This window comes from Nerophis ophidion, linkage group LG03, assembly GCF_033978795.1.
Source record: "Nerophis ophidion isolate RoL-2023_Sa linkage group LG03, RoL_Noph_v1.0, whole genome shotgun sequence".
NCBI classification, from domain to species: Eukaryota; Metazoa; Chordata; class Actinopteri; order Syngnathiformes; family Syngnathidae; genus Nerophis; species Nerophis ophidion.
The window spans coordinates 80,810,307-80,835,306 of NC_084613.1; the positions used below are offsets into that span (position 1 = coordinate 80,810,307).

General features: G+C 44.3%; 1 protein-coding gene across 1 annotated transcript in view; it reads right to left on the reverse strand.

Annotated features, from left to right (window-relative positions):
- si:dkey-30c15.2 (uncharacterized protein LOC558938 homolog) overlaps window positions 1-25,000 on the reverse strand; it is a 29,629-nt gene that overhangs the window by 2,907 nt on the left and 1,722 nt on the right. Inside the window, exons 3-8 of the mRNA XM_061896182.1 lie at window positions 17,031-17,094; window positions 16,834-16,965; window positions 4,538-4,633; window positions 4,418-4,467; window positions 4,220-4,345; window positions 4,072-4,117 (exon numbers count right to left, since the gene is read on the reverse strand). Coding sequence (XP_061752166.1) covers window positions 4,072-4,117; window positions 4,220-4,345; window positions 4,418-4,467; window positions 4,538-4,633; window positions 16,834-16,965; window positions 17,031-17,094 — 514 coding nt within the window. The remainder of the gene's footprint in view (window positions 1-4,071; window positions 4,118-4,219; window positions 4,346-4,417; window positions 4,468-4,537; window positions 4,634-16,833; window positions 16,966-17,030; window positions 17,095-25,000) is intronic.

Here is a 25,000-nt window from a genome sequence, read left to right on the forward strand (position 1 = left end):
TCTCATCAAACACTTACTTAGAACATCCCACAGGTGTGCAGGCTAATTGGGAACAGGTGGGTGCCATGATTGGGTATAAAAGCAGCTTCCATGAAATGCTGAGTAATTCACAAACTAGGATGGGGCGAGGGTCACCACTTTGTAAGCCAATTGTCGAACAGTTTTAGAACAACATTTCTCAACGAGCTATTGCAAGGAATTGAGGGATTTTACCATCTACGGTCTGTAAAATCATCAAAAGGTTCAGAGAATCTGGAGAAATCACTGCACGTAAGCGATGATATTACGGACCGTTGATCCCTCAGGCGGTACTGCATCAAAAACAGACATCAGTGTGTAAAGGATATCACCACATGAGCTCAGGAACACTTCATAAAACCACTGTCAGTAACTACAGTTGGTCGCTACATCTGTAAGTGCAAGTTAAAACTCTACTATGCAAAGCCAAACCCATTGTTCAACAGTATCCTGAAATGCTGCTAGCGTTGCTGGGCCTGAGCTCATTTAAAATGGACTGATGCAAAGTGGAAAAGTGTTCTGTGGTCTGACAAGTCCACATTTCAAATTATATTTGGAAACTGTGGACATGGTGTCCTCTGGAAGAAAGAGGAAAATAACCATCCGGATTGTTATAGGCGCAAAGTTCAAAAGCCAGCATCTGTGATGGTATGGGGGTGTATTAGTGCCCAAGGCATGGGTAACTTACACATCTGTGAAGGCACCATTAATGCTGAAAGGTACATACAGGTTTTGGAGCAACATATGTTGTCATCCAAGCAACGTTATCATGGACGCCCCTGCTTATTTCAGCAAGACAATGCCAAGCCACTTGTTACAACAGCGTGGTTTCGTAGTGAAAGAGTGTGGGTACTTTCCTAGCCCACCTGCAGTCCAGACATGTCTGCCATCGAAAATGTGTGGCACATTATGAAGTGTAAAATACGACAGCAGAGACCCCGGACTGTTGAACGACTGAAGCTCTACATAAAACAAGAATGGTAAAGAATTCCACTTTCAAAGCTTCAACAATTAGTTTCCTCAGTTCCCAAACGTTTATTGAGTGTTGTTAAAAGAAAAGGTGATGTAACACAGTGGTGAACATGCCCTTTCCCAACTACTTTGGCACGTGTTGCAGCCATGAAACTCTACATTAATTCTTTTTTATGAGTTTGAACATAAAAAATGTTGTCTTTGTAGCATATTCAACTGAATATGGGTTGAAAAGGATTTGCAAATCATTGTATTCTGTTTATATTTACATCTAACACAATTTCCCAACTCAGACCAAGTGTCCCCGCAACCGGCAAGGGAGAGTCAAGTGGAGGCGACGTGTTGAACGCCGCTGCACTTGGCGAGGCGGGCAACCATGGAAAAGCCACAACGGGGTGGGCGGGAGTGACGCCAGAACTTCAGCAGTCTTTGAGTTTTACGCCGAATTCATGGGCGTCCATGAATTAATCCCCGAGAGGGCTGCATGCTGGCGTCTGATGGCTGCTGGAGGTTGCAGAGGCGTCGACGCTGGCAACGAGGAGGCTGGCGGCACCGTGGGACGGCCATCCGGAGAAGAGGAGGGTGGAAACACAAAACATGGTCCAGACCACGGATCATGTTTTGTTTTTTGTGTTAGTTTTGGACTCCTTTTAGAGCTGTGCTAGTGGTTTGGCACAGCTGTGCCCAGCCAGGCAGCAACCTCCGGCCCAGCCCGGCCACCACCACCAGTCCTTCGCCAGTTCAAGTGTCCCCGCAACCAGCGATGGAAAGTCAGGTGGCGGCGACGTGTTGAACGCCGCTGCATTTGGCGAGGCGGGCAACCACGGAAAGGCTACATTCGTGGCCAACAGCGGGGTGGGTGGGAGTGACGCCAGAACTTCAGCAGTCTTTGAGTTTTACGCCCAATTCGTGGGCGTCGGTGAATTAATCTCAGAGGGGGCTGCATGCCGGCGCCTGATGGCTGCTGGAGGTCACGGAGGAGACAACGCTGGTGACAAGAAGGGTGGCGGCGCCCTGGGTCGGCCCAAAGGAGACGAGGAGGCTGGTGGTGCCGTGGGATGGCTCGCCGGAGAAGAGGAGGGTGGAAATACAAAACATGATCCGGACCACGGATCATGTTAGTTTTGGACTCCTTTTAGAGCTGTGCTAGTGGGTTGGCACAGCTGCGCCCAGCCAGGCAGCAACCTCGGGCCCGGCCACCACCACCAGTCCTTCGCCAGTTCAAGTGTCCCCGCAACCAGCGATGGAAAGTCATGTGGCGGCGACGTGTTGAACGCCGCTACACTTGGCGAGGCGGGCAACCACGGAAAGGTGGGCGGGAGTGACGCCAGAACTTCAGCAGTCTTTGAGTTTTACGCCCATTTGTGGGCGTCCATGAATTAATCCCTGAGAGGGCTGCATGGCTGTCAGAGGTCGCGGAGGCGCCCAGCCAGGCAGCTACCTCCGACCCAGCCCGGCCACCACCACCAGTCCTTCGCCAGTTCAAGTGTGCCCGCAACCAGCGATGGAAAGTCAGGTGGCGGCGACGTGTTGAACATTTGGCGAGGCAGGCAACCACGGAAAGGCCACATTCGTGGCCAACAGCGGGGTGGGTGGGAGTGACGCCAGAACTTTAGCAGTCTTTGAGTTTTACGCCCAATTCGTGGGCGTCCATGAATTAATCTCAGAGAGGGGTGCATGCCGGCATCTGATGGCTGCTGGAAGTTGCAGCGGCGACGACGCTGGCGACGAGAAGGGTGGCGGCGCCCTGGGACGGCCCGCCGGAGACGAGGAGGCTGGCGGCGCCGTGGGACGGCCTGCCAGAGAAGAGGAGGTTGGAAACACAAAAGATGATCCGGACAACGGATCATGTTTTGTGTTTTCTGTTAGTTTTGGACTCCTTTTAGAGCTGTGGTAGTGGGTTGGCACTGGTGCGCCCAGCCAGGCAGCAACCTCGGGCCCGGCCACCGCCACCAGTCCTTCGCCATACCAAGTGTCCCTGCAACCAGCGAGGGAGAGTCAAGCGGCAAGGACGTGTTGAACGCCGCTGCACTTGGCGAGGCGGGCCACCACGGAAAGGCCACATTCGTGGCCGACAGCGGGGTGAGTGGGAGTGACGCCAGAACTTCAGCAGTCTTTGAGTTTTACGCCCAGTTCGTGTGCGTCCCTGAATTAATCTCAGAGAGCGGTGCATGCCGGCATCTGATGGCTGCTGGAAGTTGCGGCGGCGACGACGCTGGAGACGAGAAGGGTGGTGGCGCCTTGGGACGGCCCGCCGGAGACGAGGAGGGTGGAAACACAAAAGATGATCGGGACCACGGATCATGTTTTGTGTTTTCTGTTAGTTTTGGACTCCTTTTAGAGTTGTGCTAGTGGGTTGGCACAGCCCATAGGCGATGAGGAGTAGAGGAGGGTCCATCCATCCATTCATCTTCTTCCGCTTATCCGAGGTCGGGTCGCGGGGGCAACAGCCTAAGCAGGGAAACCCATACTTCCCTCTCCCCAGCCACTTCGTCTAGCTGTTCCCTGGGGATCCTGAGGCGTTCCCAGGCCAGCCGGGAGACATAGTCTTCCCAACGTGTCCTGGGTCTTCCCCGTGGCCTCCTACCGGTTGGACGTGCCCTAAACACCTCCCTAGGGAGGCATTCGGGTGGCATCCTGACCAGATGCCCGAACTACCTCATCTGGCTCCTCTCGATCTGGAGAACAGCGGCTTTACTTTGAGTTCCTCCCGGATGGCAGAGCTTCTCACCCTATCTCTAAGGGAGAGACCCAAACTCATTTTGTCCGCTTATACCCGTGATCTTATCCTTTCGGTCATGACCCAAAGCTCATGACCATAGGTGAGGATGGGAACGTAGATCGACCGGTAAATTGAGAGCTTTGCTTTTAGGCTCAGCTCCTTCTTCACCACAACGGATCGGTACAACGTCCGCATTACTGAAGGAGGGTGGAAACACAAAACATAATCCGGACCACGGATCATGACAACAGTATTGAGGAATTTCCAAATCCTGTAAACAACTCCGTAATGATTTCCCAGAATAAAGAATAAACTTCATCATTTACAGTATTTTGTACTTTAAAAACTGTTCAACTCACAGCATCTGAGCAGGGATCCTTCCAGCCGTGCAAGAACAGAATACAACTGAGGAGAAAAGCCAACAAAAAAAAAGAGTCAAACTTTTACTCATTTGGGTATCCTAGAAGGCCAGGGACTCCTCACACATTCATAGAATGAAGTGGTTACCTGGTGCAGTACTTAGCATCATTCTGGATGACGACGCTGAGAGAGGCGCCAGGGTCTGGAATGACCAAAGTGGCTTTGATGAAAGGAGTGAAGACGTAGGTCAAGTAGACCACAGTCGGGATCAACCTGCGATGTCGGACAAAACACGTCAACAACCCGTAAAAAAGGCTTTAAAAAAAAGAGGAGGGTCCCACTCACCAAACCAGCAAGTACACAGGTATGGCCACCTGTTGACTTCTGCAAGGACTCTGCGTGTAAAACAGGTCAATTCTGTATTTAGAGACACTGAAAATATCGTATCGATCCCACCCATCTGACCTCATCCTCCGATGGTGCAGTTCTCCACCCTCGGATGGCCTTGGTGGACTTCCACGCGTAGACCACCACCAGCAGGAATGAGATGAAGTAAAATGTCTGCAAACAAACAAACAAAAAAACGATGTATTTACACGGTTGAAAATATGTTAGACTTGCTGGAGAAGTTGGACGGAATAACGACAAACAGTCATGATCCGTGACCCGGATCTTGTTATGTTGAAAAAAGTCCGCGGGCTATAGAGCGTTTTTTTATTGGGGCTCCAGTACTCTGGAATGCCCTCCCAGTAACAGTTAGAGATGATACCTCAGTAGAAGCATTTAAGTCCAATCTTAAAACTCATTTGGATACTCTAGCCTTTAAGTAGACCTCCTTTTAGACCAGTTGATCTGGGGGGACACATGATGAAGTGCTGGCTGTCCAGAGTCGGGACCAGGGGTGGACCGCTTGCCTGTGCATTGGTTGGGGACATCTCTGTGTTGCTGACCTGTCTTCGCTTGGGATGGTCTCCTGCTGGCCCCACTATGGACTGGACTCTCACTATTATGTTGGATCCACTATGGACTGGACACTCACTATTATGTTGGATCCACTATGGACTGGACTCTCACTATTATGTTAGATCCACTATGGACTGGACTCTCACTATTATGTTAGATCCACTATGGACTGGACTCTCACTATTATGTTAGATCCACTAAAGACTGGACTCTCACTATTATGTTGGATCCACTATGGACTGGCCTCTCAAACTATTATGTTAGACCCACTATGGACTGGACTCTCACTATTATGTTAGATCCACTATGGACTGGACTCTCAAACTATTATGTTAGATCCACTATGGACTGGACACTCACTATGATGTTGGATCCACTATGGACTGGACACTCACTATTATGTGAGATCCACTATGGACTGGACTCTCACTATTATGTTAGATCCACTATAGACTGAACTGTCACTATTGTGTTAGATCCACTATGGACTGGACTCTCACTATTATGTTAGATCCACTTAAGACTGGACTCTCACTATTATGTTTGATCCACTATGGACTGGACTCTCACTATTATGTTAGAGCCACTATGGACTGGACTCTCACTATTATGTTAGACCCACTATGGACTGGACTCTCACTATTATGTTAGATCCACTATGGACTGGAATCTCACTATTATGTTAGATCCACTATGGACTGGACTCTCACTATTATGTTAGATCCACTATGGACTGGACTCCCACTATTATGTTAGATCCACTATTGACTGAATTTTCACTATTATGTTAGATCCACTATGGACTGGACTCTCACTATTATCTTAGAGCCACTATGGACTGGACTCTCACTATTATGTTAGATCCACTATGGACTGGACTCTCACTATTATCTTAGAGCCACTATGGACTGGACTCTCACTAATATGTTAGATCCACTATGGACCGGACTCTCACTATTATGTTAGATCCACTAATAACTGGACTCTCACTATTATGTTAGATCCACTATGGACTGGACTCTCACTATTATCTTAGAGCCACTATGGACTGGACTCTCACTAATATGTTAGATCCACTATGGACCGGACTCTCACTCTTATGTTAGATCCACTATGGACTGGACTCTCACTATTAAGCTAGATCCACTATGGACTGGACTCTCACTATTATGTTAGATCCACTATGGACTGGACTCTCACTATTATGTTGGATCCACTATGGACTGGACTTTCTCTATTATGTTAGCTCCACTATGGACTGGACTCTCACTATTATGTTGGATCCACTAAAAACTGGACTCTCACTATTATGCTAGATCCACTATGAACTGGACTCTCACTATTATGTTTGAGCCACTGTGGACTGGACTCTCACTATTATGTTGGATCCACTATGGATTGGACTCTCACTATTATGTTAGATCCACTATGGACTGGACTCTCACTATTATGTTGGATTCACTATGGACTGGACACTCACTATTATGTTAGATCCATTATGGACTGGACTCTCGCTATTATGTTAGATCCACTATGGACTGGACTCTCACTATTATGTTAGATCCACTATGGACTGGACTCTCACTATTATGTTAGATCCACTATGGATTGGACTCTCACTATTATGTTTGAGCCACTGTGGACTGGACTCTCACTATTATGTTAGATCCACTAAGGACTGGACTCTCACTATTATGTTGGATCCACTATGGACTGGACTCTCTCTATTATGTTAGATCCACTATGGACTGGACTCTCACTAATTTGTTAGATCCACTATTGACTGTACTCTCACTCTTATGTTAGATCCACTATGGACTGGACTTTCACTATTATGTTAGATCCACTATGGACTGAACTCTCACTCTTATGTTAGATCCACTATGGACTGGACTTTCACTATTATGTTAGATCCACTATGGACTGGACTCTCACTAATTTGTTAGATCCACTATTGACTGGACTCTCGCGATTATGTTGGATCCACTATGGACTGGACTCTCAAACTATTATGTTAGCTCCACTATGGACTGGACTCTCACTATTATGTTAGATCCACTATGGACTGGACACTCACTATTATGTGAGATCCACTATGGACTGGACTCTCACTATTATGTTAGATCCACTTAAGACTGGACACTCACTATTATGTTAGATCCACTATGGACTGGACTCTCACTATTATGTTAGATCCACTATGGACTGGACACTCACTATTATGTGAGATCCACTATGGACTGGACTCTCACTATTATGTTAGATCCACTTAAGACTGGACTCTCACTATTATGTTAGATCCACTATGGACTGAACTCTCACTATTGTGTTAGATCCACTATGGACTGGACTCTCACTATTATGTTTGAGCCACTGTGGACTGGACTCTCACTATTATGTTAGATCCACTATGGACTGGACTCTCACTATTATGTTAGATCCACTAAAGACTGGACTCTCACTATTATGTTAGATCCACTATGGATTGGACTCTCACTATTATGTTGGATGCACTATGGACTGGACTCTCACTATTATGTTAGATCCACTATGGACTGGACTCTCACTATTATGTTAGATCCACTATGGACTGGACTCTCACTATTATGTTAGATCCACAATGGACTGGATCTCACTATCATGTTAGATTCACTATGGACTGGATCTCACTATCATGTTAGATTCACTATGGACTGGACTCTCACTATTATGTTTGAGCCACTATGGACTGGACTCTCACTATTATGTTAGATCCACTATGGACTGGATCTCACTATCATGTTAGATTCACTATGGACTGGATCTCACTATCATGTTAGATTCACTATGGATTGGACTCTCACTATTATGTTGGATGCACTATGGACTGGACTCTCACTATTATGTTAGATCCACTATGGACTGGACTCTCACTATTATGTTAGATCCACTATGGACTGGACTCTCACTATTATGTTAGATCCACAATGGACTGGATCTCACTATCATGTTAGATTCACTATGGACTGGATCTCACTATCATGTTAGATCCACTATGGACTGGACTCTCACTATTATGTTTGAGCCACTATGGACTGGACTCTCACTATTATGTTAGATTCACTATGGACTGGATCTGGATCTCACTATCATGTTAGATTCACTATGGACTGGACTCTCACTATTATGTTTGAGCCACTATGGACTGGACTCTCACTATTATGTTAGATCCACTATGGACTGGATCTCACTATCATGTTAGATTCACTATGGACTGGACTCTCACTATTATGTTTGAGCCACTATGGACTGGACTCTCACTATTATGTTAGATTCACTATGGACTGGATCTCACTATCATGTTAGATTCACTATGGACTGGACTCTCACTATTATGTTTGAGCCACTATGGACTGGACTCTCACTATTATGTTAGATCCACTTAAGACTGGACTCTCACTATTATGTTAGATCCAATATAGACTGAACTCTCACTATTGTGTTAGATCCACTATGGACTGGACTCTCACTATTATGTTAGATCCACTATGGACTGGACTCTCACTATTATGTTAGACCCACTATAGACTGAACTGTCACTATTGTGTTAGATCCACTATGGACTGGACTCTCACTATTATGTTTGAGCCACTGTGGACTGGACTTTCACTATTATGTTAGATCCACTATGGACTGGACTCTTGCAATAATATGTTAGATTTCCTATGGACTGGACACTCACCAATTTGTTAGATCCACTATGGACTGGACTCTCACTATTATGTTAGATCCACTAAAGACTGGACTCTCACTATTATGCTAGATCCACTATGGATTGGACTCTCACTATTATGTTTGAGCCACTGTGGACTGGACTCTCACTATTATGTTAGATCCACTATGGACTGGACTCTCACTATTATGTTAGATCCACTATGGACTGGACTCTCACTATTATGTTAGATCCACTATGGACTGGATCTCACTATTATGTTGGATTCACTATGGACTGGACTCTCACTATTATGTTTGAGCCACTATAGACTGGACTCTCACTATTAGGTTAGATCCACTATGGACTGGACTCTCACTATTATGTTGGATTCACTATGGACTGGACTCTCACTATTATGTTTGAGCCACTATAGACTGGACTCTCACTATCATGTTAGATTCACTATGGACTGGACTCTCACTATTATGTTTGAGCCACTGTGGACTGGACTCTCACTATTATGTTTGAGCCACTATAGACTGGACTCTCACTATTATGTTAGATCCACTATGGACTGGATCTCACTATCATGTTAGATTCACTATGGACTGGACTCTCACTATTATGTTTGAGCCACTGTGGACTGGACTCTCACTATTATGTTAGATCCACTATGGACTGGACTCTCACTATTATGTTAGATCCACTATGGACTGGACTCTCACTATTATGTTAGATCCACTAAAGACTGGACTCTCACTATTATGTTGGATCCACTATGGACTGGCCTCTCAAACTATTATGTTAGACCCACTATGGACTGGACACTCACTATTATGTTAGATCCACTATGGACTGGACTCTCAAACTATTATGTTAGATCCACTATGGACTGGACACTCACTATGATGTTAGATCCACTATGGACTGGACACTCACTATTATGTGAGATCCACTATGGACTGGACTCTCACTATTATGTTAGATCCACTATAGACTGAACTGTCACTATTGTGTTAGATCCACTATGGACTGGACTCTCACTATTATGTTAGATCCACTTAAGACTGGACTCTCACTATTATGTTTGATCCACTATGGACTGGACTCTCACTATTATGTTAGAGCCACTATGGACTGGACTCTCACTATTATGTTAGACCCACTATGGACTGGACTCTCACTATTATGTTAGATCCACTATGGACTGGAATCTCACTATTATGTTAGATCCACTATGGACTGGACTCTCACTATTATGTTAGATCCACTATGGACTGGACTCCCACTATTATGTTAGATCCACTATTGACTGAATTTTCACTATTATGTTAGATCCACTATGGACTGGACTCTCACTATTATCTTAGAGCCACTATGGACTGGACTCTCACTATTATGTTAGATCCACTATGGACTGGACTCTCACTATTATCTTAGAGCCACTATGGACTGGACTCTCACTAATATGTTAGATCCACTATGGACCGGACTCTCACTATTATGTTAGATCCACTAATAACTGGACTCTCACTATTATGTTAGATCCACTATGGACTGGACTCTCACTATTATCTTAGAGCCACTATGGACTGGACTCTCACTAATATGTTAGATCCACTATGGACCGGACTCTCACTCTTATGTTAGATCCACTATGGACTGGACTCTCACTATTAAGCTAGATCCACTATGGACTGGACTCTCACTATTATGTTAGATCCACTATGGACTGGACTCTCACTATTATGTTGGATCCACTATGGACTGGACTTTCTCTATTATGTTAGCTCCACTATGGACTGGACTCTCACTATTATGTTGGATCCACTAAAAACTGGACTCTCACTATTATGCTAGATCCACTATGAACTGGACTCTCACTATTATGTTTGAGCCACTGTGGACTGGACTCTCACTATTATGTTGGATCCACTATGGATTGGACTCTCACTATTATGTTAGATCCACTATGGACTGGACTCTCACTATTATGTTGGATTCACTATGGACTGGACACTCACTATTATGTTAGATCCATTATGGACTGGACTCTCGCTATTATGTTAGATCCACTATGGACTGGACTCTCACTATTATGTTAGATCCACTATGGACTGGACTCTCACTATTATGTTAGATCCACTATGGATTGGACTCTCACTATTATGTTTGAGCCACTGTGGACTGGACTCTCACTATTATGTTAGATCCACTAAGGACTGGACTCTCACTATTATGTTGGATCCACTATGGACTGGACTCTCTCTATTATGTTAGATCCACTATGGACTGGACTCTCACTAATTTGTTAGATCCACTATTGACTGTACTCTCACTCTTATGTTAGATCCACTATGGACTGGACTTTCACTATTATGTTAGATCCACTATGGACTGAACTCTCACTCTTATGTTAGATCCACTATGGACTGGACTTTCACTATTATGTTAGATCCACTATGGACTGGACTCTCACTAATTTGTTAGATCCACTATTGACTGGACTCTCGCGATTATGTTGGATCCACTATGGACTGGACTCTCAAACTATTATGTTAGCTCCACTATGGACTGGACACTCACTATTATGTTAGATCCACTATGGACTGGACTCTCACTATTATGTTAGATCCACTATGGACTGGACACTCACTATTATGTGAGATCCACTATGGACTGGACTCTCACTATTATGTTAGATCCACTTAAGACTGGACTCTCACTATTATGTTAGATCCACTATGGACTGAACTCTCACTATTGTGTTAGATCCACTATGGACTGGACTCTCACTATTATGTTTGAGCCACTGTGGACTGGACTCTCACTATTATGTTAGATCCACTATGGACTGGACTCTCACTATTATGTTAGATCCACTAAAGACTGGACTCTCACTATTATGTTAGATCCACTATGGATTGGACTCTCACTATTATGTTGGATGCACTATGGACTGGACTCTCACTATTATGTTAGATCCACTATGGACTGGACTCTCACTATTATGTTAGATCCACTATGGACTGGACTCTCACTATTATGTTAGATCCACAATGGACTGGATCTCACTATCATGTTAGATTCACTATGGACTGGATCTCACTATCATGTTAGATTCACTATGGACTGGACTCTCACTATTATGTTTGAGCCACTATGGACTGGACTCTCACTATTATGTTAGATCCACTATGGACTGGATCTCACTATCATGTTAGATTCACTATGGACTGGATCTCACTATCATGTTAGATTCACTATGGATTGGACTCTCACTATTATGTTGGATCCACTATGGACTGGACTCTCACTATTATGTTAGATCCACTATGGACTGGACTCTCACTATTATGTTAGATCCACAATGGACTGGATCTCACTATCATGTTAGATTCACTATGGACTGGATCTCACTATCATGTTAGATCCACTATGGACTGGACTCTCACTATTATGTTTGATTCACTATGGACTGGACTCTCACTATTATGTTAGATTCACTATGGACTGGATCTGGATCTCACTATCATGTTAGATTCACTATGGACTGGACTCTCACTATTATGTTTGAGCCACTATGGACTGGACTCTCACTATTATGTTAGATCCACTATGGACTGGATCTCACTATCATGTTAGATTCACTATGGACTGGACTCTCACTATTATGTTTGAGCCACTATGGACTGGACTCTCACTATTATGTTAGATTCACTATGGACTGGATCTCACTATCATGTTAGATTCACTATGGACTGGACTCTCACTATTATGTTTGAGCCACTATGGACTGGACTCTCACTATTATGTTAGATCCACTTAAGACTGGACTCTCACTATTATGTTAGATCCAATATAGACTGAACTCTCACTATTGTGTTAGATCCACTATGGACTGGACTCTCACTATTATGTTAGATCCACTATGGACTGGACTCTCACTATTATGTTAGACCCACTATAGACTGAACTGTCACTATTGTGTTAGATCCACTATGGACTGGACTCTCACTATTATGTTTGAGCCACTGTGGACTGGACTTTCACTATTATGTTAGATCCACTATGGACTGGACTCTTGCAATAATATGTTAGATTTCCTATGGACTGGACACTCACCAATTTGTTAGATCCACTATGGACTGGACTCTCACTATTATGTTAGATCCACTAAAGACTGGACTCTCACTATTATGCTAGATCCACTATGGATTGGACTCTCACTATTATGTTTGAGCCACTGTGGACTGGACTCTCACTATTATGTTAGATCCACTATGGACTGGACTCTCACTATTATGTTAGATCCACTATGGACTGGATCTCACTATTATGTTGGATTCACTATGGACTGGACTCTCACTATTATGTTTGAGCCACTATAGACTGGACTCTCACTATTAGGTTAGATCCACTATGGACTGGACTCTCACTATTATGTTGGATTCACTATGGACTGGACTCTCACTATTATGTTTGAGCCACTATAGACTGGACTCTCACTATCATGTTAGATTCACTATGGACTGGACTCTCACTATTATGTTTGAGCCACTGTGGACTGGACTCTCACTATTATGTTTGAGCCACTATAGACTGGACTCTCACTATTATGTTAGATCCACTATGGACTGGATCTCACTATCATGTTAGATTCACTATGGACTGGACTCTCACTATTATGTTTGAGCCACTGTGGACTGGACTCTCACTATTATGTTAGATCCACTATGGACTGGACTCTTGCAATAATATGTTAGATTTCCTACGGACTGGACACTCACTAATTTGTTAGATCCACTATGGACTGGACTCTCACTATTATGTTAGATCCACTAAAGACTGGACTCTCACTATTATGCTAGATCCACTATGGATTGGACTCTCACTATTATGTTTGAGCCACTATGGACTGGACTCTCACTATTATGTTAGATCCACTATGGACTGGACTCTCACTATTATGTTAGATCCACTATGGACTGGACTCTCACTATTATGTTAGATCCACTATGGACTGGACTCTCACTATTATGTTAGATCCACTATGGACTGGACTCTCACTATTATGTTAGATCCACTATGGACTGGACTCTCACTATTATGTTAGATCCACTATGGACTGGATCTCACTATTATGTTGGATTCACTATGGACTGGACTCTCACTATTATGTTTGAGCCACTATAGACTGGACTCTCACTATTATGTTAGATCCACTATGGACTGGATCTCACTATCATGTTAGATTCACTATGGACTGGACTCTCACTATTATGTTAGAGCCACTGTGGACTGGACTCTCACTATTATGTTAGAGCCACTATGGACTGGACTCTCACTATTATGTTAGAGCCACTTCGGAGTGGACTCTCACTATTATGTTAGATCCACTATGGACTGGACTCTATTATGTTAGATTAATTGATTGAGACTTTTATTAGTAGATTACACAGTACAGTACATATTCCGTACAATTGACCACTAAATGGTAACACCCCAATAAGTTTTTCAACTTGTTTAAGTCGGGGTCCACGTTAATCCATTCATGGTCTCCCATAGCTGGTAGTTTTGTCCTCGGAGGTTGGAGGTTAGCCGGTTCGGAGCGAAGATGCTTTAAATGCACCTGTCTAAGCTTTTTATGGTGACATTGGCTCACGTGGTATTTTATTATCACTGTACAATGTTTCAAAACACGCCAATAAAAACAGTAGTCCTCCGTGTGACAATGATGTCATATATTTTTTTTTTTTTTTTTTTTCCACAAATTGGCTCCCCTCACATTCCTGGGATTTATGACACACGTGCTTTACTTCCCACTGAATGACTCCAACATCCATTTCCACCTATCTCTTCATTTATGTTTTTGTGTTTGACTAGTTGGTAATGTTAGTTTTTCAACACACCATTTGAGTGAGGGATTGTAAACTTCAGGTTGCAACATTTGAAGTACGGCTACAAACCAAATAACTCAATAGTAGTAGCAGCCTTTAGTAGGCTCACCGTTCTAAAACAAATATTGGGCTTGATATTGGGCATATTTTCCATAGTTGTATTTAGAAGGGAGTCACACATTCCACCACCACTGTTTCGACACTTGTACAATAGAACAATGGTCCCCAACCACCGGGCCGTGCCCGATTGGTACTGGGCCGCAGAATAATTTTTTATTCATTTTTTACCATGATGGAGCAAACTGGCTGCCAGTTTTTTTTCCAAAAGAACGAAATCTTCCACCAAACATGTTATTTTATAAGCTAACAGATTCTACATATGTTAGAGTGGAGATTGTGATATAAGCTATCCCACATGTCACACTTAATGGTTACACTTTGTTACCTGCCCACCATGAGGGAGCAAACTGGTTGCCAGTTTGTTTCCAAAAGAACGCAATCTTCCACCAAACATGTTATTTTATAAGCTCACAGATTTGACATACATGAGAGTGGAGAACGGGATATAAGCTACACCACATGTCACACTTAATGGTTACACTTTCATACCTGCACACCATGATGGAGCAAACTAGTTGCCAGTTTGTTTCCAAAAGAACAAAATCTTCCACCAAACATGTTATTTTATAGGCTAACAGATTCCACATACATAAGAGTGGCGAATGTGATATAAGCTATCCCACATGTCACACTTAATGGTTACACTTTATTAGCTGCCCACCATGATGGAGCAAACCGTTGCCCGCTTGTTTCCAAAAGAACGCAATCTTCCACCAAACATGTTATTTTATAAGCTAACAGATTCTACATACATAAGAGTGGAGAATGTGATATAAGCTACACCACATGTCACACTTAATGGTTACACTTTATTACCTGCACACCATGATGGAGCAAACTGGTTGCCAGTTTTTTTTCCAAAACAACGCAATCTTCCACCAAACATGTTATTTTATAAACTAACAGATTTGACATACATAAGAGTGGAGAACGAGATATAAGCTACACCACAAGTCACACTTAATGGTTACACTTTCATACCTGCACACCATGATGGAGCAAACTGGTTGCCAGTTTTTTTCCAAAAGAACAAAATCTTCCACCAAACATGTTATTTTATAAGCTAACAGATTCTACATATGTAAGAGTGGAGATTGTGATATAAGCTATCCCACATGTCACACTTAATGGTTACACTTTGTTACCTGCCCACCATAATGGAGCACATTGTTGCCCGTTTGTTTCCAAAAGAACGCAATCTTCCACCAAACATGTTATTTTATAAGCTAACAGATTCTACATACATAAGAGTGGAGAATGTGATATAAGCTACACCACATGTCACACTTAATGGTTACACTTTATTAGCTGCCCACCATGATGGAGCAAACCGTTGCCCGCTTGTTTCCAAAAGAACGCAATCTTCCACCAAACATGTTATTTTATAAGCTAACAGATTTGACATACATAAGAGTGGAGAATGTGATATAAGCTATCCCACATGTCACACTTTTGGTTATAATTTATTAGCTGCCAACCGTGAAGGAGCAAACTGGTTGCCAGCTTGCTTCCACAAGAACGAAATCTCCCACCAAACATGTTATTTTATAGGCTAACATATTTGACATACATAAGAGTGGAGAATGTGATATAACCTTTCCCACATGTCACACTTAATGGTTACACTTTATTACCTGCACACCATGATGGAGCAAACTTGTTGCCAGTTTTTTTCCAAAAGAACAAAATCTTCCACCAAACATGTTATTTTATAAGCTAACAGATTCTACATACATAAGAGTGGAGATTGTGATATAAACTACACCACATGTCACACTTAATGGTTACACTTTACAAGTTCTACCAAACTTATTAACATTAGACACTCAATGTGTGACATTCTGGTGGAACTTCACCGATGTTTAGAGAGGGTATTTCTTACATCAAAGTTAAAAACTAAAAAAAGAGGAAAAGAGGGATGAATGCGGATGATTTTTGGTGAAAATGGTTGCCAGATATGTCAAAAAGTTCCCCGTCCAATCATTTTTCTAGTTATTCTCAATAGAAGTTGAATCAGTACAGTATTGAACAGTGTTTAAAAAAGAAAATCAATGTATTTCTTTTTAAGTCCAATAGTTCCTCACCAGTGCCAGAGGCAAGCTGTACTGACAGATAATGACGCTGTTGTCGCTGCTGACTTTGTTCATGGCGCTGGTGAACATCTGAATGAGAGCGGCCACCAGGTCTGCCAGGGCCAGCTGGACCAGGAGGTGCACCTTGGGACACAAACAGCGGCCTTTAACGCCATCACTCCACCACCGCCTGCAAAGTGGGAACAAACCTGGTCTTGCAGGTGTCGCCACCTCAGCACGGAAACCAGCAGTACGGAGAAGCTGCCCATCACGCTGCAAAACAGGTTCGATCGATTGATTGAGGCTTTTATTAGTAGATTGCACAGTTCAGTACATATTCCGTACAATTGACCACTAAATGGTAACACCCGAATAAGTTCTGTTCTGTAATGTACTGACTTATTAATAAGCACTAAAAGATGATGCTTTTGTTCAACATCGTTGGTCCTAAACATCGGGATGACTTGAAATGTTAAAATTGATAGAGTATAAGAAACTAAATTCTCGGGAATAATAATCATTGATCATAAATTATGTTGGAAACCGCATGTTGAGGGAAAAATATCCAAATCCATTGCTGTTCTGTATAAAGCAGGGGTCGGGAACCTTTTTGGCGGAGAGAGCCATGAAAGCCAAATATTTCAAAATATATTCCCATGAGAGCCATATCCTATTTTTTAACACTGAATACAACTAAATGCGTGCATTTTTAACAAAGACCAACATTTTTAGAGTATAATAAGTGTCTTATTCGTTTTAATAACATTGTTATTCTGAAGCTAACCAATAATAAATAAAATGTCATGTCTGTTGATCATGTTTTTGTTTGGCCATGTGCTGTTTGTCCTTCGGACTTTTTAAGTTCCTGTTTTTTTTCCACTCCCTTGTCTGGTTTCCTTGGTTACTCATTTTGTCCACCTGTCTCTGGTGGACAAAATGCGCGCTCACCTGCTTCCCGAGCACTAATCAGAGGCAGTATTTAAGCTCGTCTTTGCCAGTCAGTCGCCCTGTGCTGACCTGTTTTATGCCTTGCCATAGTTTCATGCCATGCCAAGTAAGTTTTGTTGGATTTATGTTCTTAGTCTGTTTATGCGTTAGCTTTGTTCCTTCGCCCAAGTTGTGCCTCCGCTGTGAGTGATTTTTGTTTTTATATTTTTTTTTAGTTAAAATTAAATCATGTTTTTACCTAAATGCCATGTCCCGAGTAGTCCGTCTGCCCTCCTGGGAGAACGACCCCCGCAGCAAGCTGCAACCCCCCCACACCCCCTCCCATCGTGACATTAAATACTTCTTACCATTAATGCGACTTCTTGAACAGGTGCGGTAGAAAAACGGATGGATGGATATAAATGCATGAGAATGTTTTATATTTTGCACATTATTTTTAGCACTGTGATTACCAGCGAAATTATTCATAATTATCGCGTTAAACAATGTCAGCTAAGATTTGTCTGAGAGCCAGATGCAGTCATCAAAAGAGCCACATCTGGCTCTAGAGCCATAGGTTCCCTACCCCTGCTATAAAGTAAGACACATGCTGAATAAGACAAGTCTGCATATGTTATATTTAGGGACCCTATTGAATTTCTAAGACACATCAGGACTGGCGAAAATTGCGATTTAATAAAAAAATCAAACCCCAAAATTCAAAATTGCGCTCTAGTGCCTCCTAGGAAGAAAACAAAGACAAAAACTGCTTGTAACATCCGGTAAGAATGTCAGGGAGAGATGAAACAAAAACCTCTATGTAGGTCTCACTTAGACCTACATTTTAATAATTGACATCCTTCAGCAAAAATAAACAGGAAGTTGGCAAAAACCCCTTCAAAAATCGTTTTTCCTAAACGCTTATCCGGGCTTGGGTCGCGGGGGCAGCAGCCAAAGCAGTCCCGTCCCTCGCTACTTGCAGCTTTAATATTCTTTTATTTTTCCATATTTAACATATTGTGTTGAAGTTTGGGGAAATGTTTACAAAACAAACATAGACCCAATAATTAAACATAAAAAAGGGTCATTAGAATAATACACAAAGCGTGAAGAAGAAACATCATGGACCCAGATTTCCCTCGCCCGGACGCGGGTCACCGGGGCCCCCCTCTGGAGCCAGGCCCGGAGGTGGGGCACGATGGCGAGCGCCTGGTGGCCGGGCCTGTTCCCATGGGGCCCGGCCGGGCACAGCCCGAAGAGGCAACGTGGGTCACCCCTCCAATGGGCTCACCACCCATAGCAGGGGCCATAGAGGTCGGGTGCATTGTGAGCTGGGCGACAGCCGAAGGCAGGGCACTTGGCGGTCCGATCCTCGGCTACAGAAGCTAGCTCTTGGGACGTGGAACATCACGTCACTGGGGGGGAAAGAGCCTGAGCTAGTGCGCGAAGTCGAGAAATTCCGGCTGGATATAGTCGGACTCACTTCGACGCACAGCAAGGGCTCTGGAACCACTTCTCTCGAGAGGGATTGGACCCTCTTCCACTCTGGCGTTGCCGGCAGTGAGAGGCGACGGGCTGGGGTGGCAATTCTTGTTTCCCCCCGGCTCAAAGCCTGTACGTTGGAGTTCAACCCGGTGGACGAAAGGGTAGCCTCCCTCCGCCTTCGGGTGGGGGGACGGGTCCTGACTGTTGTTTGTGCTTATGCACCAAACAGCAGTTCAGAGTACCCGCCCTTTTTGGGAACGCTCGAGGGAGTACTGGAAAGTGCTCCCCCGGGTGATTCCCTTGTCCTACTGGGAGACTTCAACGCTCACGTTGGCAACGACAGTGAAACCTGGAGAGGCGTGATTGGGAAGAATGGCCGCCCGGATCTGAACCCGAGTGGTGTTTTGTTATTGGACTTTTGTGCTCGTCACGGATTGTCCATAACAAACACCATGTTCAAGCATAAGGGTGTCCATATGTGCACTTGGCACCAGGACACCCTAGGCCGCAGTTCCATGATCGACTTTGTAGTTGTGTCATCGGATTTGCGGCCTCATGTTATGGACACTCGGGTGAAGAGAGGGGCGGAGCTTTCTACCGATCACCACCTGGTGGTGAGTTGGCTGCGATGGTGGGGGAGGATGCCGGACAGACCTGGGAGGCCCAAACGCATTGTGAGGGTCTGCTGGGAACGTCTGGCAGAGTCTCCTGTCAGACAAAGTTTCAATTCCCACCTCCGGAAGAACTTTGAACATGTCACGAGGGAGGTGCTGGACATTGAGTCCGAGTGGACCATGTTCCGCACCTCTATTGTCGAGGCGGCAGATCGGAGCTGTGGCCGCAAGGTAGTTGGTGCCTGTCGGGGCGGCAATCCTAAAACCCCTTGGTGGACACCAGCGGTGAGGGATGCCGTCAAGCTGAAGAAGGAGTCCTATCGGGTCCTTTTGGCTCATAGGACTCCGGAGGCAGTGGACAGGTACCGACTGGCCAAGCGGTGTGCAGCTTCAGCGGTCGCGGAGGCAAAAACTCGGACATGGGAAGAGTTCGGGGAAGCCATGGAAAACAACTTCCGGACGGCTTCGAAGCGATTCTGGACCACCGTCCGCCGCCTCAGGAAGGGGAAACAGTGCACTATCAACACCGTGTATGGTGCGGATGGTGTTCTGCTGACCTCGACTGCGGATGTTGTGGATAGGTGGAAGGAATACTTCGAAGACCTCCTCAATCCCACCAACACGTCTTCCTATGAGGAAGCAGTGCCTGGGGAATCTGTGGTGGACTCACCTATTTCTGGGGCTGAGGTCGCTGAGGTAGTTAAAAAGCTCCTCGGTGGCAAGGCCCCAGGGGTGGACGAGACCCGCCCGGAGTTCCTTAAGGCTCTGGATGCTGTGGGGCTGTCTTGGTTGACAAGACTTTGCAGCATCGCGTGGACATCGGGGGCGGTACCTCTGGATTGGCAGACCGGGGTGGTGGTTCCTCTCTTTAAGAAGGGGGACCGGAGGGTGTGTTCCAACTATCGTGGGATCACACTCCTCAGCCTTCCCGGTAAGGTTTATTCAGGTGTACTGGAGAGGAGGCTACGTCGGATAGTCGAACCTCGGATTCAGGAGGAACAGTGTGGTTTTCGTCCTGGTCGTGGAACTGTGGACCAGCTCTATACTCTCGGCAGGGTTCTTGAGGGTGCATGGGAGTTTGCCCAACCAGTCTACATGTGCTTTGTGGACTTGGAGAAGGCATTCGACCGTGTCCCTCGGGAAGTCCTGTGGGGAGTGCTCAGAGAGTATGGGGTATCGGACTGTCTTATTGTGGCGGTCCGTTCCCTGTACGATCAGTGCCAGAGCTTGGTCCGCATTGCCGGCAGTAAGTCGAACACATTTCCAGTGAGGGTTGGACTCCGCCAAGGCTGTCATTTGTCACCGATTCTGTTCATAACTTTTATGGACAGAATTTCTAGGCGCAGTCAAGGCGTTGAGGGGTTCCGGTTTGGTAACCGCAGGATTAGGTCTCTGCTTTTTGCAGATGATGTGGTCCTGATGGCTTCATCTGACCGGGATCTTCAGCTCTCGCTGGATCGGTTCGCAGCCGAGTGTGAAGCGACCGGAATGAGAATCAGCACCTCCAAGTCCGAGTCCATGGTTCTCGCCCGGAAAAGGGTGGAGTGCCATCTCCGGGTTGGGGAGGAGACCCTGCCCCAAGTGGAGGAGTTCAAGTACCTAGGAGTCTTGTTCACGAAGGAGGGAAGAGTGGATCGTGAGATCGACAGGCGGATCGGTGCGGCGTCTTCAGTAATGCGGACGTTGTACCGGTCCGTTGTGGTGAAGAAGGAGCTGAGCCGGAAGGCAAAGCTCTCAATTTACCGGTCGATCTACGTTCCCATCCTCACCTATGGTCATGAGCTTTGGGTCATGACCGAAAGGATAAGATCACGGGTACAAGCAGCCGAAATGAGTTTCCTCCGCCGTGTGGCGGGGCTCTCCCTTAGAGATAGGGTGAGAAGCTCTGCCATCCGGGAGGAACTCAAAGTAAAGCCGCTGCTCCTTCACATCGAGAGGAGCCAGATGAGGTGGTTCGGGCATCTGGTCAGGATGCCACCCGAACGCCTCCCTAGGGAGGTGTTTAGGGCACGTCCAACCGGTAGGAGGCCACGGGGAAGACCCAGGACACGTTGGGAAGACTATGTCTCCCGGCTGGCCTGGGAACGCCTCGGGATCCCCCGGGAAGAGCTAGACGAAGTGGCTGGGGAGAGGGAAGTCTGGGTTTCCCTGCTTAGGCTGTTGCCCCCGCGACCCGACCTCGGATAAGCGGAAGATGATGGATGGATGATGGATGGACAAAGCGTGCTACTATGAACATACAAATCCATTATTTATAAGTTTTAATGTGTTGAAATTTTCAGATATTGTGTTTTAAAAAACTATGGAAATTATGTTTCGGGAAAAGAACAACAGCCTTCCAGCTTGAATTCTTAGGTTATTTCAATTAAGAGGAAAAACTATAATTTACAGGGGGTATTGATTTTTGAAATAGGTAAAGTAAAAACAAATATAAAATACAAATGTATTTCAGTTTTAGGAGTTAAAATGGTGGAACAAGCTCAGTGATGAGCTGAAGACATGCAGTTATTTGTTAAGGTTTAAGAAAACCTTGAAAGGTGGAATATATAAAAATGATAAAATATAGAAATGATTACTTTCAACCCATTGATTTTATTTTAAAGATGTTCCAGGCAATGTAATTTTCAGTGAATGTAAAGGATAGGCAAATGTAAACTTTGGCTTCAGCCTATTCCTTTTTCAGTCATTCTTTTTCTTTTCTCCTTTTTTTTGTGTATAAATGTGTATTGTTAAATATGTCCAAACCCCGTTTCCATATGAGTTGGGAAATTGTATTGGATGTAATTATAAACGGAATACAATGATTTGCAAATCATTTTCAACCCATATTCAGTTGAATATGCTACAAAGACAACATATTTGATGTTCAAACTGATAAACATATTTTTTTTTTGCAAATAATCATTAACTTTAGAATTTGAGGCCAGCAACAGGTGACAAAGAAGTTGGGAAAGGTGGCAATAAATACTGATAAAGTTGAGGAAGGCTCATCAAACACTTATTTGGACCATCCCACAGGTGTGCAGGCTAATTGGGAACAGGTGGGTGCCATGATTGGGTATAAAAGCAGCTTCCCAAAAAAATGCTCAGTCTTTCACAAGAAAGGATGGGGCGAGGTACACCCCTTTGTCCACAACTGCGTGAGCAAATAGTCAAACAGTTTAAGAACAACGTTTCTCAAAGTGCAATTGCTAGAAATTTAGGGATTTCAACATCTACGGTCCATAATATCATCAAAAGGTTCAGAGAATTTGGAGAAACCACTCCACGTAAGCGGCATGGCCGGAAACCAACATTGAATGACCGTGACCTTCGATCCCTCAGATGGCACTGTATCAAAAACCGACATCAATCTCTAAAGGATATCACCACATGGGCTCAGGAACACTTCATAAAACCACTGTCACTAAATACAGTTGGTCGCTACATCTGTCAGTGCAAGTTAAAACTCTACTATGCAAAGCAAAAGCCATTTATCAACAACATCCAGAAACGCCACCGGCTTCTCTGGGCCCGAGATCATCTAAGATGGACTGATGCAATGTGGAAAAGTGCTCTGTGGTCTGACGAGTCACCATTTCAAATTATTTTTGGAAATATTCAACATTGTGTCATCCAGACCAAAGGGGAAGCGAACCATAAAAACAGCTTCCAAAAAAATGCTCAGTCTTTCACAGGAAAGAATAGGGCGAGGTACACCCCTTTGTCCACAACTACATGAGCAACTAGTCAAACAGTTTAAGAACAATGTTTCTCAAAGTGCAATTGCAAGAAATTTGGGGATTTCAACATCTAAGGTCCATTATATAATCAAAATGTTCAGAGAATCTGGAGAAATCACTCCACATGGCAAGAAACCAGCATTGAATGACCGTGACCTTCGATCCCTCAGATGGCACTGTATCAAAAACCGACATCAATCTTAAAAGGATATCACCACATGGGCTCAGGAACACTTCATAAAACCACTGTCACTAAATACAGTTGGTCGCTACATCTGTAAGTGCAAGTTAAAGCTCTACTATGCAAAGCGAAAGCCGTTTATCAACAACATCCAGAAACGCCGTCGGCTTCTCTGAGCCCGAGATCATATAAGATGGACTGATGCAAAGTGGAAAAGTGTTCTGTGGTCTGACGAGTCCACATTTCAAATTCTTTTGGGAAATATACGACATCGTGTCATCCGGACCAAAGGGGAAGCGAACTATAAAAACAGCTTCCCAAAAAATGCTTAGTCTTTCACAAGAAAGGATGGGGCGAGGTACACCCCTTTGTCCACAACTGCGTGAGCAAGTAGTCAAACAGTTTAATAACAATGTTTTTCAAAGTGCAATTGCAAGAAATTTAGGGATTTCAACATCTACGGTCCATTATGTCATCAAAAGGTTCAGAGAATCTGGAGAAATCACTCCACGTAAGCGGCATGGCCGGAAAACAACATTAATGACCGTGACCTTCGATCCCTCAGACGGCACTGTATCAAAAACCGACATCAATCTCTAAAGGATATCACCACATGGGCTCAGGAACACTTCAGAAAACCACTGTCACTAAATACAGTTGGTCGCTACATCTGTAAGTGCAAGTTAAAGCTCTACTATGCAAAGCGAAAGCCATTTATCAACAACATCCAGAAACGCCACAAGCTTCTCTGGGCCCGAGATCATCTAAGCTGGACTGATGCAAAGTGGAAAAGTGCTCTGTGGTCTGACGAGTCCACATTTCAAATTCTTTTTGTAAAATATTCGACATCGAAAGGGGAAGCTCAGTCTTTCACAAGAAAGGATGGGGCGAGGTACACCCCTTTGTCCGTAACTACGTGAGCAAATAGTCAAACAGTTTAAGAACTATGTTTCTCAAAGTGCAATTGCAAGAAATATAGGGATTTCAACATCTACGGTCCATCAAAAGGTTCAGAGAATCACTCCACGTAAGCGGCAGTTCCCAAACGTTTATTGAGTGTTGTTAAAAGAAAAGGTGATGTAACACAGTGGTGAACATGCCTTTGGCACGTGTTGCAGCCATGAAATTCAAAGTTAATTATTATTTGCCAAAAAAAAAAAAAAGTTTATGAGTTTGAACATCAAATATGTTGTCTTTGTAGCATATTCAACTGAATATGGGTTGAAAATGATTTGCAAATCATTGTATTC